Raw genomic sequence first — 14170 nt, 5'->3', positions numbered from 1 at the left:
AAAACACATTCATTCGCATCTTAGCCCCAAAGGGGACAAGGGACAGATCCTCACCGCACCACACCGCACGAGGGTCAACTGCGCAGCGCAATCAATGACATCCGCAGCAGGGTCCGACAGCAGAGCTGGTTTACCCCTGCCTCATCATAATAGACCCATCCCCTTATCCGTACCTGACCTGATCAGCTGATCAGACCAAATGCAGGAGATCCCCTCAGGGCTGCGGCATCATTTATTCATTCACAATTTCTCTCCATTTATTTCTGTCGTGTACAGCTACTCTTCCTTGCTCAACAGACAATCCTCTCGCATCCAATGCTCTCTTCACACTGTCCATCCATCCTATTTGTGGTCTCCTTCTTAGCCTCACACCTCTCACATCAGATCTAGTTATCTTTTTCACCAATCGCTCAGTATCCATTCTCTCCATATGCCCAAACCATCGCAACACCCTCTGCTCAACTCCATCAGCCATCTCCCGAACAACTCTAGTTCTCCTTCACACTTCATCATTTCTCACTTGATCCATACGCATCACTGCACACATACTTCTGAGACACCTCACCTCCATTACATTCAAACTTTTTCCTCTCTGCTACACCCATATTCCATGTTTCAGACCCATATAACGCAGTCGGTACAGTACCCTCATACAGCCTTCTCTTTACATCCATTCTAAGCGAACGACATCTAAACACTTTTTTCTTTCCTCCCAGCACCTTTCCTACTTCATTCATTCTAAACTTCACTTCAGCATTTATTCTACCATCCACAGCAACATGTGACCCTAGATATTTAAAACACTCTACTTCCTCAAGCAACTCACCATTCAAAACTATATTCATCCTCCTACCATCTACCGATCTCGTACACTTCATCACTTTACTCTTATTCTCATTTACTTTCAATTTCCTCCTTTCACAAACCCTTCCAAACTCCTCTACCAAGTGTCTCAATCTCTCCTCTGAATCAGCCACCAGTGCGGTATCATCTGGAAATAGTAACTGCTTCAGATTTCACTCTCCACCATCAACATTCACCAGACTCAGACCTCTTGCATTCACCTCCTTTACAACACCATCCATAGAAATATCAAACAACCAAGGCGACATCACACATCCCTGCCGCAGCCCCACTCTCACAGGAAACCCATCACTCACAGTATTTCCCACTCTTACACACGCTTTACTATTTACATAAAAACTTTACCCCTTTTAGTAACCTACCATCAAGTCCATACAATCTTAAAACAGTCCACAAAGCCTCCCTATCAATTCTATCATACGATTTCTCAAAATCCATGAGTGCCCAAAACACATCCTTGTCTTTCGCTAAATACTTTTCGCACACTTGTCTCACAACAAACACCTGATCCACGCATCCCATCCCTCTCCTAAAGCCACACTGCTCATCACCAATCACTCCCTCTGTGCCCTCTCTAACACTCTACCATACACCTTACCTAAAACACTCAAGAGGCTTACACCCTAAAGCTAGTACATTCATACTTACCACCCTTGCCTTTATACAACGGGACCACACAAGCACTTGCCCAGTCAATTGACACCATACCTTTCACAAAGCACACATTCAACAATCTTACTAACCAGTCAACAATAGTCGCTCCACCACCCTTCAGGCATTCCACAGCACACACATCCATACCTGCAGCTTTCCCTTTTTTGATCTCCTTTACTGCCTCCTGCACTTCCTCGTTCGTGATCAAAGCATCATTCAACTCTCCCAACACATTTATTCCTTGCACCCATCCATCTGCCACACACACACACACACACACACACACACACACACACACATCTATCTATCTATCTATCTACATTTATATACATAGATATAGATATTGATATATATATATATATATATATATATATATATATATATATATATATATATATATATATATATATATATATATATATATATGCAGTACATGCATCAGAAGGCTCAAGGATTGTATGGGTAAGATTGAAAGTTGAACTACAGATGTGGGCGATTGTGTGCGTATATATATGCGCCAACGAAAGATCGTGCAAGTACGGTGAAAGATGAGTTCTGGACAAATGTGGAAGTGTGCATGGAAAATTTTTTAAAGGAATAAGAGAGTGTTTTTCATTGGAGATATGGATGCTAAAGTAGAGAATGTAAAGGTGGATGGAGTAGTTGGTAAGTGGGATGTGCCTGCAGAGATGGATAAAAATGGCAGTGCTTTAGTGGACATTTGTGCCGGGAGGGGGTTGGTGATAGCCAATACCCTTTTGGGCACAAAATGATCCATAGATATACGTGGCGAGTGATGAGAAGGGTGGATTGTGAACTGAATGAACGGAAGGCAATGATTGATTATGTATGTGTGGATGACAGGATGAGAAGGTGTATAATGGATGCAAGAGTATATAGAGGTTGGGGGAGTGGACTCTGACCAACACTTGGTGATCATCAGAATCAGTGTCCAAAAGAAATGAAGAAATAGAAGAAGGGAAGGACAGGAGAAAGTAGCTCATGCAAGGAGGGTGGAAATGTTACAAGAGGATGAGAAAAGGGCAGAATATAAGATGGAAGTGGAGGAAATATGAATTGGAGCAGATAGGCGACGTGGAAGGTGTATGGAAGATATTAACAGAAGAAATCTTTGCAGCATGTGAGATGGTGTGTGGGATGAAGAGAAGACGAAAGGGGTGGCAAGGAACAGCATGGTGGAATGAAGAGGTGAGACAGGGTGTAGCACAAAAGAAGAAAACATATAATGAGTGGGATAGAAACAGGGGCTTGGAAGATGTTGAGAGACGGACGAGTTATGGACAGAGAGGAAGAGAGAGGTAAAAAGATTAGTAGGAGAAAATAAGAAGAGAGTGGATGAGGAATTTGAAAGGAATTTGAGTGTAAAGTGAAGGGAATGTAAGAAAATGTTCTAGAAAGAGGTAAAGAGAGTTAGACAGGGTGCCAAAGAAGTTAGTTGAGGAGTGAAAGATAAAAACGGTAGATTACTAGTGGAGAAGGGAGAAAACGTGAGTAAATAAAGAGAATATTTTACCGAATTGTTGAACATAGAGAGTGAAAGTAATGCCAGTATAAGTGGAATGACTGGGAGAAGGAGGGATATGAGAAGAGAGGAAGAAATCAGTAGGATGTAAGTTGTGGAAGCGATGAACAAGTTAAAATGGGGAAAGCCCCAAGAATTGATAGAGTGTGTGGTGAAATGCTGAAGCATGGGGGAGAGATAGTAGTCGAATGGATGTGGAAGATGTGCATATTAGCCTCGGAGGAATGTAGAGTCCCGGAGGATTGGAAGTCAGGTATAATTATTCCCCTGTACAAAGGAAAAGAGGAAACGGAAGTATGTGGTAATCATAAGGGCATTAGTCTACTTAATGTAATAGGAAAAGTATATCGTAGGATACGGAGAAGAACAGGGAGGTATTAGGAAGGGAAGAGGTTGTCAAGTGGAAAAGTTTCTGGAGAAGGGAGAGAAATTGTATGCGGCATTCATGGACTTGGAGGAAGCATATGATAGGGTGGATAGGCAAGGATTGTGGAAAGTATTAAGAATATATGTAGTAGATGGGAAGTTGTTCAATGCTGTGAGGAGTATGTATGAGGGTGCTAAGGTTGCAATGCGTATGGATAGTGAACTGAGTTAATGTTTCTGTTTGAATGTTGGATTGAAACAGGGATGTGTCATGTTTCCATGGTTGTTCAATCTGTACATGGATGGGGTTATAAAAGAAATAAAACGTAGGGTAGTGGATGTTGGAGCGGCCCTAATGAGAGAGGGCAGTGTTTGGAAACTTCCTATACTGTTGTTTGCAGATGATACTGTGTTGTTAAGTGAAGACGAAGGGGAGCTGCAAGGCTTGATGGATGAGTTTGAGAGAGTGTGTAAGAATCGGAATCTAAAGGTGAATGTAGGGAAGTGTAAAGTTATGGTCTTCGAGAGAGATGAAGCCAGTGAATGTACAGAGAGGTTGGATGAGGAGGAAATGGAAAATGTGAGTACGTTTAAGTACTTTGGTAGTGTGATGAGTAAGGATGGAAGTTTAGAGGGTGAAGTGCTTGAAAGGCTACAGCAAGGAAGAAATGTTGCTGGTTGCTTGAAAGCAGTGATAAGAAGCAGGGAAGTGAGCATGAAAGTGAAAAAGTTACTCCATGATAGTATTGTAACACCAACTCTAACGTATGGAAGTGAAGCTTGGACCTTGTTGGAGGGACACAAGTCAAGAGTGAGAGCAGTGGAAATGAGATATTTGAGATGAGCATGTCGTGTCACATGGAGGGGCAGATTGACAAATGAGGAAGTGAAGGATCATTGTGGTGTGGATGTGGATGTGATAGGAAGCGTTAGGAGAAACAGACTGAGGTGGTTTGGCCATGTGGAGAGGATGGAGAGTGAGAAACTAACGATGAGAGTGTATGTGAGTGAGGTGGAGGGGGGGGAGAGGAAGGGGGAGGCCAAGGATGAGATGGAGGGATGGAGTGGAGAGGTATATGAGAGAGAGGGGTGTGAGCTGGGAGCGGGGCAGTGAGATGGAGTGGGACAGGGCGACATGGAGGCGATTTTTTTGTGGCCACCCCTTACGGGATTAAGGCCTCTGACAATAGATAGATAGACAGATATGGCGGAGGTGATGAGAGAAGTAAAAACACTAGAAATGGAGAGAGGGATGGCGTTGGTAGTGAATTATGACGGATGGAATATCTCAGATTAGTTGTATGTTGATGATGCTCTGCTTCTTGCAAATATCGGGCAAGAAATGTGTAGACTGGTGTAGAGTTTTGTAGATGTCTGTGAGCGTCGTGCCTTGAAAGTAAATATAGATAAGAATAAAGTAATGGTTATTCAGTGAAAAGGTGACTCCCATTGTGATGTTACAGTAAATGGAGAGAGACTGGAATTGGTGAGGCAGTTCAAATACCTAGGTACGGGTATAGAAAAGAGTGGAAAATGTGCAAAAGAAGTGGAAATAGAGTGATACTAGGAAGGAAAGTAGCTGGTGCTAGAACAGAGGCTTGAGTGTTGCAGCTGCGCGAGGCTTACATAAAGTAGCGTTAATGCCAGCTTTAACACACGGATGTGAAAGTATGGTTTGGTATGAAAATGAAAAGTCAAGAGTAAAAGCAGTGGAGATGCGGAGTGAGACACTCTGTGGACACTGGAATCGGAGAGAGTGTACTGAGATGGTTTGATCTTGTGAAGAGAATGGATGACAATAAAATTAAGAAAATATTCAGTATATCTGAGCGAATTTGAAGGGGGACGGAGGCGAGGTAAGCCAAGAAGAAGGCGGAGGGGTGCAGGATGGTGGATGAGTATGTGAGGAAGAGAGGTATGGAAGTCGGTGATGCTAAGGAACTAATTGGAGACTGATCTGGTTGGATGAATTTTGTGCGGAGAAACGCATAACCAGGGATATGACACCCTTTTTAACATGACAACGTTCGGATTGGCTCTATCAGATAGGTATATGAGAAGCTACAGAACGTGATGATTTTTTGTTTTGTTTTGCCTATCTGATGGAGCCAGGATTTCGAGGGCTTGAATGATGAGTGCATGGACGCGTGGTCGATTGAAATGGGCAAACTTTGGCTGTCTGGACGTTGCTACCCCTCACCCTGCCCTGGGGTGAGAAAGTAGGTCCGGATGATGAAGATTTTATATATATATATATATATATATATATATATATATATATATATATATATATATATATATATATATATATATATATATATATATCTCCTTTCTGCAGGCAAGTGGTACTTTCTGCAGCAGCTTTTTCGTGTATCCAAACCTATTTAGAATTCCATTCTTCCTATGGCATCCCAGTCACATACTAGTTGGAATGTCACCCATTCCTCTCGTCTGCCATGAGTATTGGGGTTGGGATGATGATGATGATGATGATGATGACACCTCTCGTACGTCACAGGCAAGTGGCACTTGGGTATGAGCTGCAGCTTCCTGGGTAGGCACTGCCCCGGGCCCCTCAACCACGGCTTCCAGTCCTTCTACGGGCTTCCAGTCGGTGTCTTTCAGTCCTTTAAGACGAGTGGACCCTTCTGGACGTTCCCTCTGGAGGAGGACAGATTTCAGGTTTGAGACGGGAAACACAAAATTAAAAAGGATTTTAGACCTCTGTCGTCATCAGGAATTTCAGCGCCTTCACTTGTATTACGCATTTTTACATTTTATTCAAGGAACAACCACAAGCCTTCATACACTTTAGGAAAGCCCTCTCATACTGAAGAGGTAAAGGAAAGCAATAACTCATCCCTGTATTCCAAAATACTCTTTGATTTCATACAATAACCATTTGCGGAAATTATGCATAAAACGGAAAATAGGCCATTGGACTGAAGTGATTAATTATTTCAGTATGACACCTTTTTATTTATTCATTCACTCTTTCACTCATTCATTTATGTATTTTTTTGCAGCTTCTAGACGAGAAGCAAAGATTATAGGACTGTTTTCCTTCGTGCAGTCTTAACTTTCTGAAATGCTGTAATATCCTTTCTAAGTGTAAAGTAACTTTCAACCTACTTGTTAACTTAATGCTATTTTATTCCTTTTATTCCGATGACGTATTATAAGTATTGTTTTTTCCTCATAATTCTATTCAGCTAAGGAGTTTTTTCGAACTAATGGGATAATATAGTCTCCATTATCTCCTTCAGTACATGAATGCTTTTGTAGGTTGAGCAAAATCGACCAGCTGTAGGAATACCTCTAATTTAAGTAAATATGACGTCCTCTGGCTGAAAGGATTAATTTTATAGAAGGAAAGGGTGTCTGGATCTTCTGTCTCGACGAAGGACAATAACCCAAGCGAGATTCAAAGTGGCCCTGGTTGTCGTACTTTTTACACTACACAGACCAAAATTGTGGCCCTTTTTCTGATTATTTTGGGCACCTCAGCTATTTAAAAAGACGATGCTATGGTTTTACGTCCTTTTCATAACGCTTCTTATGTAGTAAACTCATATTCTAGTGTTCACCCATTGTTACAACTCAGAACTGAAGATGAGAGATTTTCACGTTATTATAATATAACGATAGTCCCTTCACGGAAAGACGTTCTTATTGCACTTAATCCCATCAGTCAGACATTGTTCTTTACAATTTATTTTTGCTGTGTCTTAAGAGTTTCATTCACTTACTGAGAGAAGTTTCGAACTGAAGGAACTGGGTATGTCCTTCTTTAAGATCACCACAAAATGTCCCTCCTTAGATTATTGTAACCATCTGATAATAACGAGAAAAATATCTCATTTGTCGGAGTCAATAATATCGTCCGGTAGCTGAAAAATATTCTTAGTATGAACAATAGACTGACACACACTGTTTGATCCTTTCATTCACAGAGGTCCTTTTTGGGTTGAATTTGATCCTTGTAGGGGCAGACAGATTTCATGAGCTCAGTTACAAAATGGGAAACTGGTCTGGGATGATAATAATGTTGGTGATAGTAGGACTAGGACTAGTGATATTGAAGGCAATGTCGATGATGATAATGGAAATATTGTTGTTACTAATGATGACGTGTAAGTTGATGACAATAAAGATGTCAATGATTTTGATGGGGATGAGGTTGACATTAATAGTGAAGATAATACTGCTACTGCTGCTGATCAAAATGCTATAATAAGACATATTTTGAAGGCTATGAAAAAGGAAAGTTTTCATTAATGATCTTGACAATGATACTAATCCTTTTACTAATGGCGATGAATAAGATAATCGTAATGATGACGAGAACAAGAATAACAATATTGATAATAATGTCACTATTACAGGGCCTGGCAGTGGCGTGGGTGGTGGTGGTATGCAGCTTACTCTTGGGACACCACAGGAGAACTTTGGGGGCTACTTCTGTTCTCCTTCTGCTGCTCCTTACACACTTTGTCATGTTCCTTGCATGGTTTTCCTTCGCACACATTTACGCAAAGGAGGTAAGAGTTCTAAACTTATAATTGTATGTCAAACTCTAGAGTTCTAACAAGGAGATTATATTAAAAATATCTTCAGAATTTTAAAACTCTGTAAGGTTTTAACCTGTCATTGATCAAGGCCTCAAACAATAGTTTTGCCTCTCCTCATCAGACAATGGGATTTCTTGTTTCCCTAAAGGTAAAGACAGGACAGGCAGGCTAACTGGTCATGTGAGGAATCGAGGTGGATAAGCATTTGAGTCAGTGAGTCAGTGAATGAGTTGTGTGTGAGTCAGTGAGTGGGTGGGTGAGAGAGTGACTGGATGAGAAGGTAGGTAGAGAGGTGGATTTATGGCAGATAGACACAGATCGTCTAATCGTTTATGTCCTGATGCCTTTTGGGTTCATACATGACCATTTCATATATATATATATATATATATATATATATATATATATATATATATATATATATATATATATATATATATATATATATATATATATATATATATTGTTACGGAACAGAGAAAGATAATGTACACTTTAAGTGAGAATACTAAAAATCACTACTGTCCCGTAAAATTCCAGGTTCAAAACAAAAGAGTTAGGTAAAATTACAAGTTAAAGTTTAATGCTCAAACTAACAACAAAACATTCAGGACTCATATGGATAATGTAATGGCAAAAAAAACAGGTTAAATATATGGTTAACTGCAATAGCCTCTATTAACACGAAATTAGCAAGAGTAAATTTACCTAAGTCAGCCCTGATAAAATGAAAATACACTGGGTAATGCTCAGTTATTGCAAGATAAATTATTACAGATACAAAATATTATTAATGATGACTGACGTAAAGAACCTTTACATAAATTACAAAAACCTCACTAGGCCTACAAATTAACAACTTATGCTACACAGTACAAGAACAAAATGCAATAACACTTATACTCAAATTACACAGCTGCTAGATGGTTGGAGACTTCCTGAGCACTCACAATAATAATAACGGTACAGGGGAGGACAGAGATGTGAACAAAATGAGGAGTAGATCTAAGTGGCAATAATGCAGAGACTGAGCTCATTATATAGGGGCTGGCAGAGCTTGATACAACTTGTAAGAAGGACGCGCAAATGAAGCCATGGGGACAAAGAGTTGACAATCCCGCTCTGAACAACAGAAAGAACGACTTACTCTAGTATAACGATAGAAGGGGGGGACTGAGGCAGAACACGCTCGTGATCAAACATGCAGCATACTGTGCGTTAAAATTACACAAAGGATGATGAAATCATAGGCTATGTAACACCTCCCCACAAAGAAAAAGAAATTTACAAAGGAAATTTCTTATTACTCTAAAACAATCTGTCTAAAGTCTAGATAAGCAATCTGCAATAACATTTTCTTTCCCCTTGACATGTTGTATGTCTAATGAATACTCCTGAAGAAGTAGACTCCATCTTGTCAATCTCTGATTTTTATCTTTAAACTTACTAAGGAATTTCAGTGGGTTATGATCGGTATAAATGACTATGGGGTCAAAACCAGAACACAAATAAAATGAAAAAATGCTGTAAACCCAAAATCAAGGCCAAAAGCTCTTTCTCAATAGTTGAGTAGTTCTTTTGAGGTGGAGTGAACTTCTTACTGTAATAAGATACAGGGTGTTCAATACCCTGATCATCCTCTCGCAGCAAAACAGCCCCAGCTCCTGTATCACTTGCGTCAACAGCCATCTTAAAAGGCTTAGCAAAATTTGGAGTAGCGAGCACTGGCTGACTTAATAGGATAGCTTTAAGTTTGGTGAAAGAGGATTCACAGATATCGGTCCAGACAAATTTAACTCCCTTTTTCAGTAGGTCTGTAAGTGGTGATACAAGAATTGAAATGTTAAGAACAAATCTCCTGTAATAACCTACCATTCCTAAAAATCTTTGTAGCTCTTTCCTACTTTTAGGTCTGGGAAGATCACTTATAACCTGAACCTTAGCTGCTGGTGGTGCAACATGTCCATCACAAATTACGTACCCAAGGTACTGAACTTTAGCTTGACCAAACTCACACTTTGATAAATTAGCTACAAGATTAGCCTGAACTAAACGCTCAAGAAATTTACTGACATGGCATAGGTGATCTTTCCAGTTGTCACTGAAGATTAATACATCATCAATATAAACAACACACCCTGCCAAACCCTCTGTTACAACATTCATGAGCTTCTGAAATGTGGCTGGTGCATTCTTCATACCATAGGGCATTACAGAACATGCAAAAGTCTTTCCTAGTGTTACAAAACATGAGATCTCCCTAGCACGTTCAGTCATAGGTACTTGCCAGTATCCCTTTCACAAATCAAACCTACTTATGTACCTAGCCTTTCCGATCTTGTCTATGCAATCTTCCACGCGAGGGAGAGGGTAAGTGTCTGTTTTGGTTATCTGATTAACACGTCTGTAGTCGATGCAAAGCCGCTGTGACCCACTTGGCTTAGGGACTAGAGTGACAGGAGAACTCCACTCGCTCTGACAGGGCTCAATCATCTTGTGGTCCAACAGGTAACCAAGCTCTTTCTGGATGAGAGGAACTTTCACTGGGTTCACACGGTAAGGAGGCAGTTTAATTGGCTTTGCATCTCCAACATCGACATCATGCATCAACACAGTAGTTCTTCCTGGAGTGGCACGGAACACTTGCGGGTACTCCTGCAGTAATGCCGAAAACTCCTGCCTTTCCTCGGGAGGTAGATGAGAAAGCTTAGTCTGGAGATCATTCATGATATCAGGATTCTTCCCCAGACTATCACTCAGGCTCCTACTGCGTGGGAGAGCTTCACTTGCAGACTCGGATGGAACAGCTACAGTGCAAACTGGATTATTTTCGTCTCGCCTGTGATATAACTTTAGCATGTTGATGTGACAAAGCTGCTTGTTCTTTCTACGATCTGGTGTGGCGATGACATAGTTGACATCACTGAGTTTCTTCTCCACTAAATAAGGACCACTAAACTTGGCTTGAAGAGGTTGCCCATGAACTGGTAGCAGAATCAAAACCTGATCTCCTGGCTGAAAGTGGCGTAACCTGGACTTCTTATCATACCAAGTCTTCATCTTCTCCTGAGCAGCTCCTAAATTCTCTCTCGCCAGCTGTAAAGCAGTGGACAGCCGTTCTTTGAACTTCATCACATACTCCAGCAGGTTGACGTCATCTTCCTCTGACAGCCAGCATTCCTTAAGTAACTTAAGGGGTCCTCTTACTTCATGGCCATACAGTAGTTCAAAAGGTGAGAAGCCCAGTGATTCATTTGGAGATTCTCTTGCAGCAAACACAACGAATGGAAGACTTTTATCCCAGTTTTTCTGATGTTCCAAACAGTATTTCTTGAGCATCGATTTGAGTGTTTGATGATATCTCTCCAACGCTCCTTGGGTCTGGGGATGGTAAGCTGAAGACGTGATCTGGGTGATGCCCAACTCTTTCAGAGACTGCTTGAAAACATTTGACATGAAATTACTTCCCCGGTCTGACTGTACCTTCTTGGGCAGACCAAACTTTGTGAAGAACCCTAGCATTTCCTTAACCACGTTCTTTGCTGAGATATTTCTAAGTGGAATGGCTTCAGGATAACGAGTAGCCATATCAATCAGGGTCAACACATAAGAAAATCCGGAAGAAGTCTTAGGAAGAGGGCCCACAATATCCACCAACACACGGGTAAAAGGCGCCTCAAAAGGAGGAATGGGAACTAGAGGTGCAACCTTTTCGGTCTGATTACACTTCCCAACAACTTGACAGGTGTGACAAGACTTACAATACCAGGAAACATCCCTGAAGATACCTGGCCAGTAGAAGTGTTTCAGAATGCGTGCCACAGTCTTCCTCACTCCAAGGTGTCCTGCCAAACTGGAATCATGAGCCACTCTAATGATATCCTACCTACAAACACAAGGGATGACAACTTGTTGTACAACCTCCCATTCACAGTCGGCTGATGCTGTTGGGGGTCTCCACTTCCTCATAAGTACTCCTGACTTTACATAATAACAAGTAGAAGCACCGGCTGACTCTTCCTCACTGCAAGCAGAGTTAGCTAGACCTTTCAACTCAGGGTCAGCAACCTGCAACTCAACCAACTCTTGACGAGACAAATTATCACCACTACGGGGTTATGCCTTATCTGGTGAGTGGTCCAAATTAGCAAGAAAAGTGTCAGCTAGGATAACATCATCATCATCATTATTATCCTCTAAATCACCAGTAACTTTAGACTTAGCCCTAGTGACAGCACATGGAGGGAACACATCAGGGACATCACAATCCTGGGACGCAGCCACTGGCTCACTAGACAACTGAGGAGCTGGACACACTTGACTTCCACCAATATCATTTCCAAGTAAGAAAGTTACACCTGACATTGGGAGTGTCTCAACCAACCGAACCATAACGGAACCATTAACAAAACCAGACTCTAAATTCACTCTGCACAGAGGGACAGAGAAGTAATTATTCCCTACACCTTGTAAGATTACAGTTTCATCAGAGGAATTATCATTAGACCCTAGAACACTGGTCAGCATAAGGGATTGGCAAGCACCTGTGTCACGATATATTTTAACTGATTTCCTGTCATTACTGTCCAGAGGACTGACAAAACCATCAGACAGGAAATTAGCACATGAACTCTTGAGAGTGTCACCCACGTTACTGCTCAAAAGAGGAGCTCCATCATGAGAATTTAAGTTACCCCACAAAGCAGGTTCAGTTAACTCAGTTAAAGAATTCTGGGAACTCTCAAGAGTGGACACTAAACCAATTGACTGAATATTTAAAGACTCCTTTTTGTTCACATCACGCTGTCTCCTGAAACATTTCTCCGTAGTATGACCAAGCTTACTACAACAAGTACATTTACTTTTCTGAAATCTAGAGGTGAAGCTGGTATTTACTTCCTGAGAAACATCATCTTTATTCTCTTTCCTGTTACCTGTACTCTGAGTAGAGGCAACGTACTTACTCTCAGCTTTCCTTTTTTCTTTAGAATATCTCTTGTGAGTGAGAACATATTCATCAGCTAAAACTGCAGCATCAGACAAATTATCTATTCTTCTCTCATCAAGATATAGGCTTACATCTTTATAAATACACCTTTTGAAGTCCTCCAGCAAAATCATCTGCTTAAATTTACCAAAATCAGAATCCACATTCTTAGAATTTAACCACTGCTCTAACAGATCTTCTTTGATTTTTGCATACTCAACATGGGATTGCTTATCTTGCTTGTAAGTTGTCCTTAATTTTACTTTATAAGCTTCAGGAACAAGCTCATAGGCCTTAAGAATCAAGCTCTTAACTACATCATAATTATCAGATTGATCCTGAGGCAAAGATGCATAAGTTACTTGAGCTTTACCGGTGAGAACAGTGTGAAGGAGTACTGGGCAATACTTTTTGGGCCAATTAAAACCTGTAGCTACCCTCTCAAACAACTGAAAATACTTTGTTAAATCAGATTCATTAAAAGGAGGGACAAGTTTAACATTTTTAGCCACATCAAAATCATCAGAGCTAGATGATCCAGTTCCACCTTGTTTCATGCGATACTCATGGTCTGCCTGAATCCTAGCAAGTTCAACTTGTGCCTCAGCCTCCATAGCACGGGACTCCGCCTCCTTAGCCTGAGCCTCCTGCAGGGCTAGCTGTAACTTAGCTAATTCAATCTGCGTTTGCTCATTTGGAGGAGTTACATTAAACAAGCTTTTATTAATCATGTCAACAATTTGATCTTTAGAATGATGAGAGCGAACAACAATTCCCAATTGTTGGGCAACAAGCTTAGGTTCATTCTTTGTTCTGTTTTCTGCATCACACACTGTTTGCACATTTGACAAAAAATCTTTGGCTTCATCAAGTGTAGTAATAGTAGACATCATGAATAAATCACAGTCACAAAATATCAAGCAATATCCTTATGATAATATCCTGAATATCCTGATAAGAGGTCGCCAAATTTATGTTTCGGAACAGCGAAAGATAATGTACACTTTAAGTGAGAATACTAAAAGTCACTACTGTCCCGTAAAGTTCCAGGTTCAAAACAAAAGAGTTAGGTAAAATTACAAGTTAAAGTTTAATGCTCAAACTAACAACAAAACATTCAGGACTCATAAGGGTAATGTAATGGCAAAAAAAAAAAAAAACCAGGTTAAATATATGGTTAACTGC

At 40.7% G+C, this 14170-nt stretch overlaps 1 protein-coding gene across 1 annotated transcript in view; it reads left to right on the top strand.

Moving 5' to 3' along the window:
* Nucleotides 1–14170, top strand: part of LOC145390995 (arylsulfatase H-like) — a 163273-nt gene that overhangs the window by 25311 nt on the left and 123792 nt on the right. Inside the window, exons 4-5 of the mRNA XM_080265728.1 lie at nucleotides 5946–6109; nucleotides 7813–7968. Coding sequence (XP_080121854.1) covers nucleotides 5946–6109; nucleotides 7813–7968 — 320 coding nt within the window. The remainder of the gene's footprint in view (nucleotides 1–5945; nucleotides 6110–7812; nucleotides 7969–14170) is intronic.

This window comes from Coenobita brevimanus, chromosome 16 (genome assembly GCF_032717465.1).
Source record: "Coenobita brevimanus isolate Jiangsu-jjx chromosome 16, ASM3271746v2, whole genome shotgun sequence".
Lineage (NCBI taxonomy): Eukaryota > Metazoa > Arthropoda > Malacostraca > Decapoda > Coenobitidae > Coenobita > Coenobita brevimanus.
Note: the sequence above shows the minus strand (reverse complement) of the source record. Positions and strands in the feature narration are given on the sequence as shown.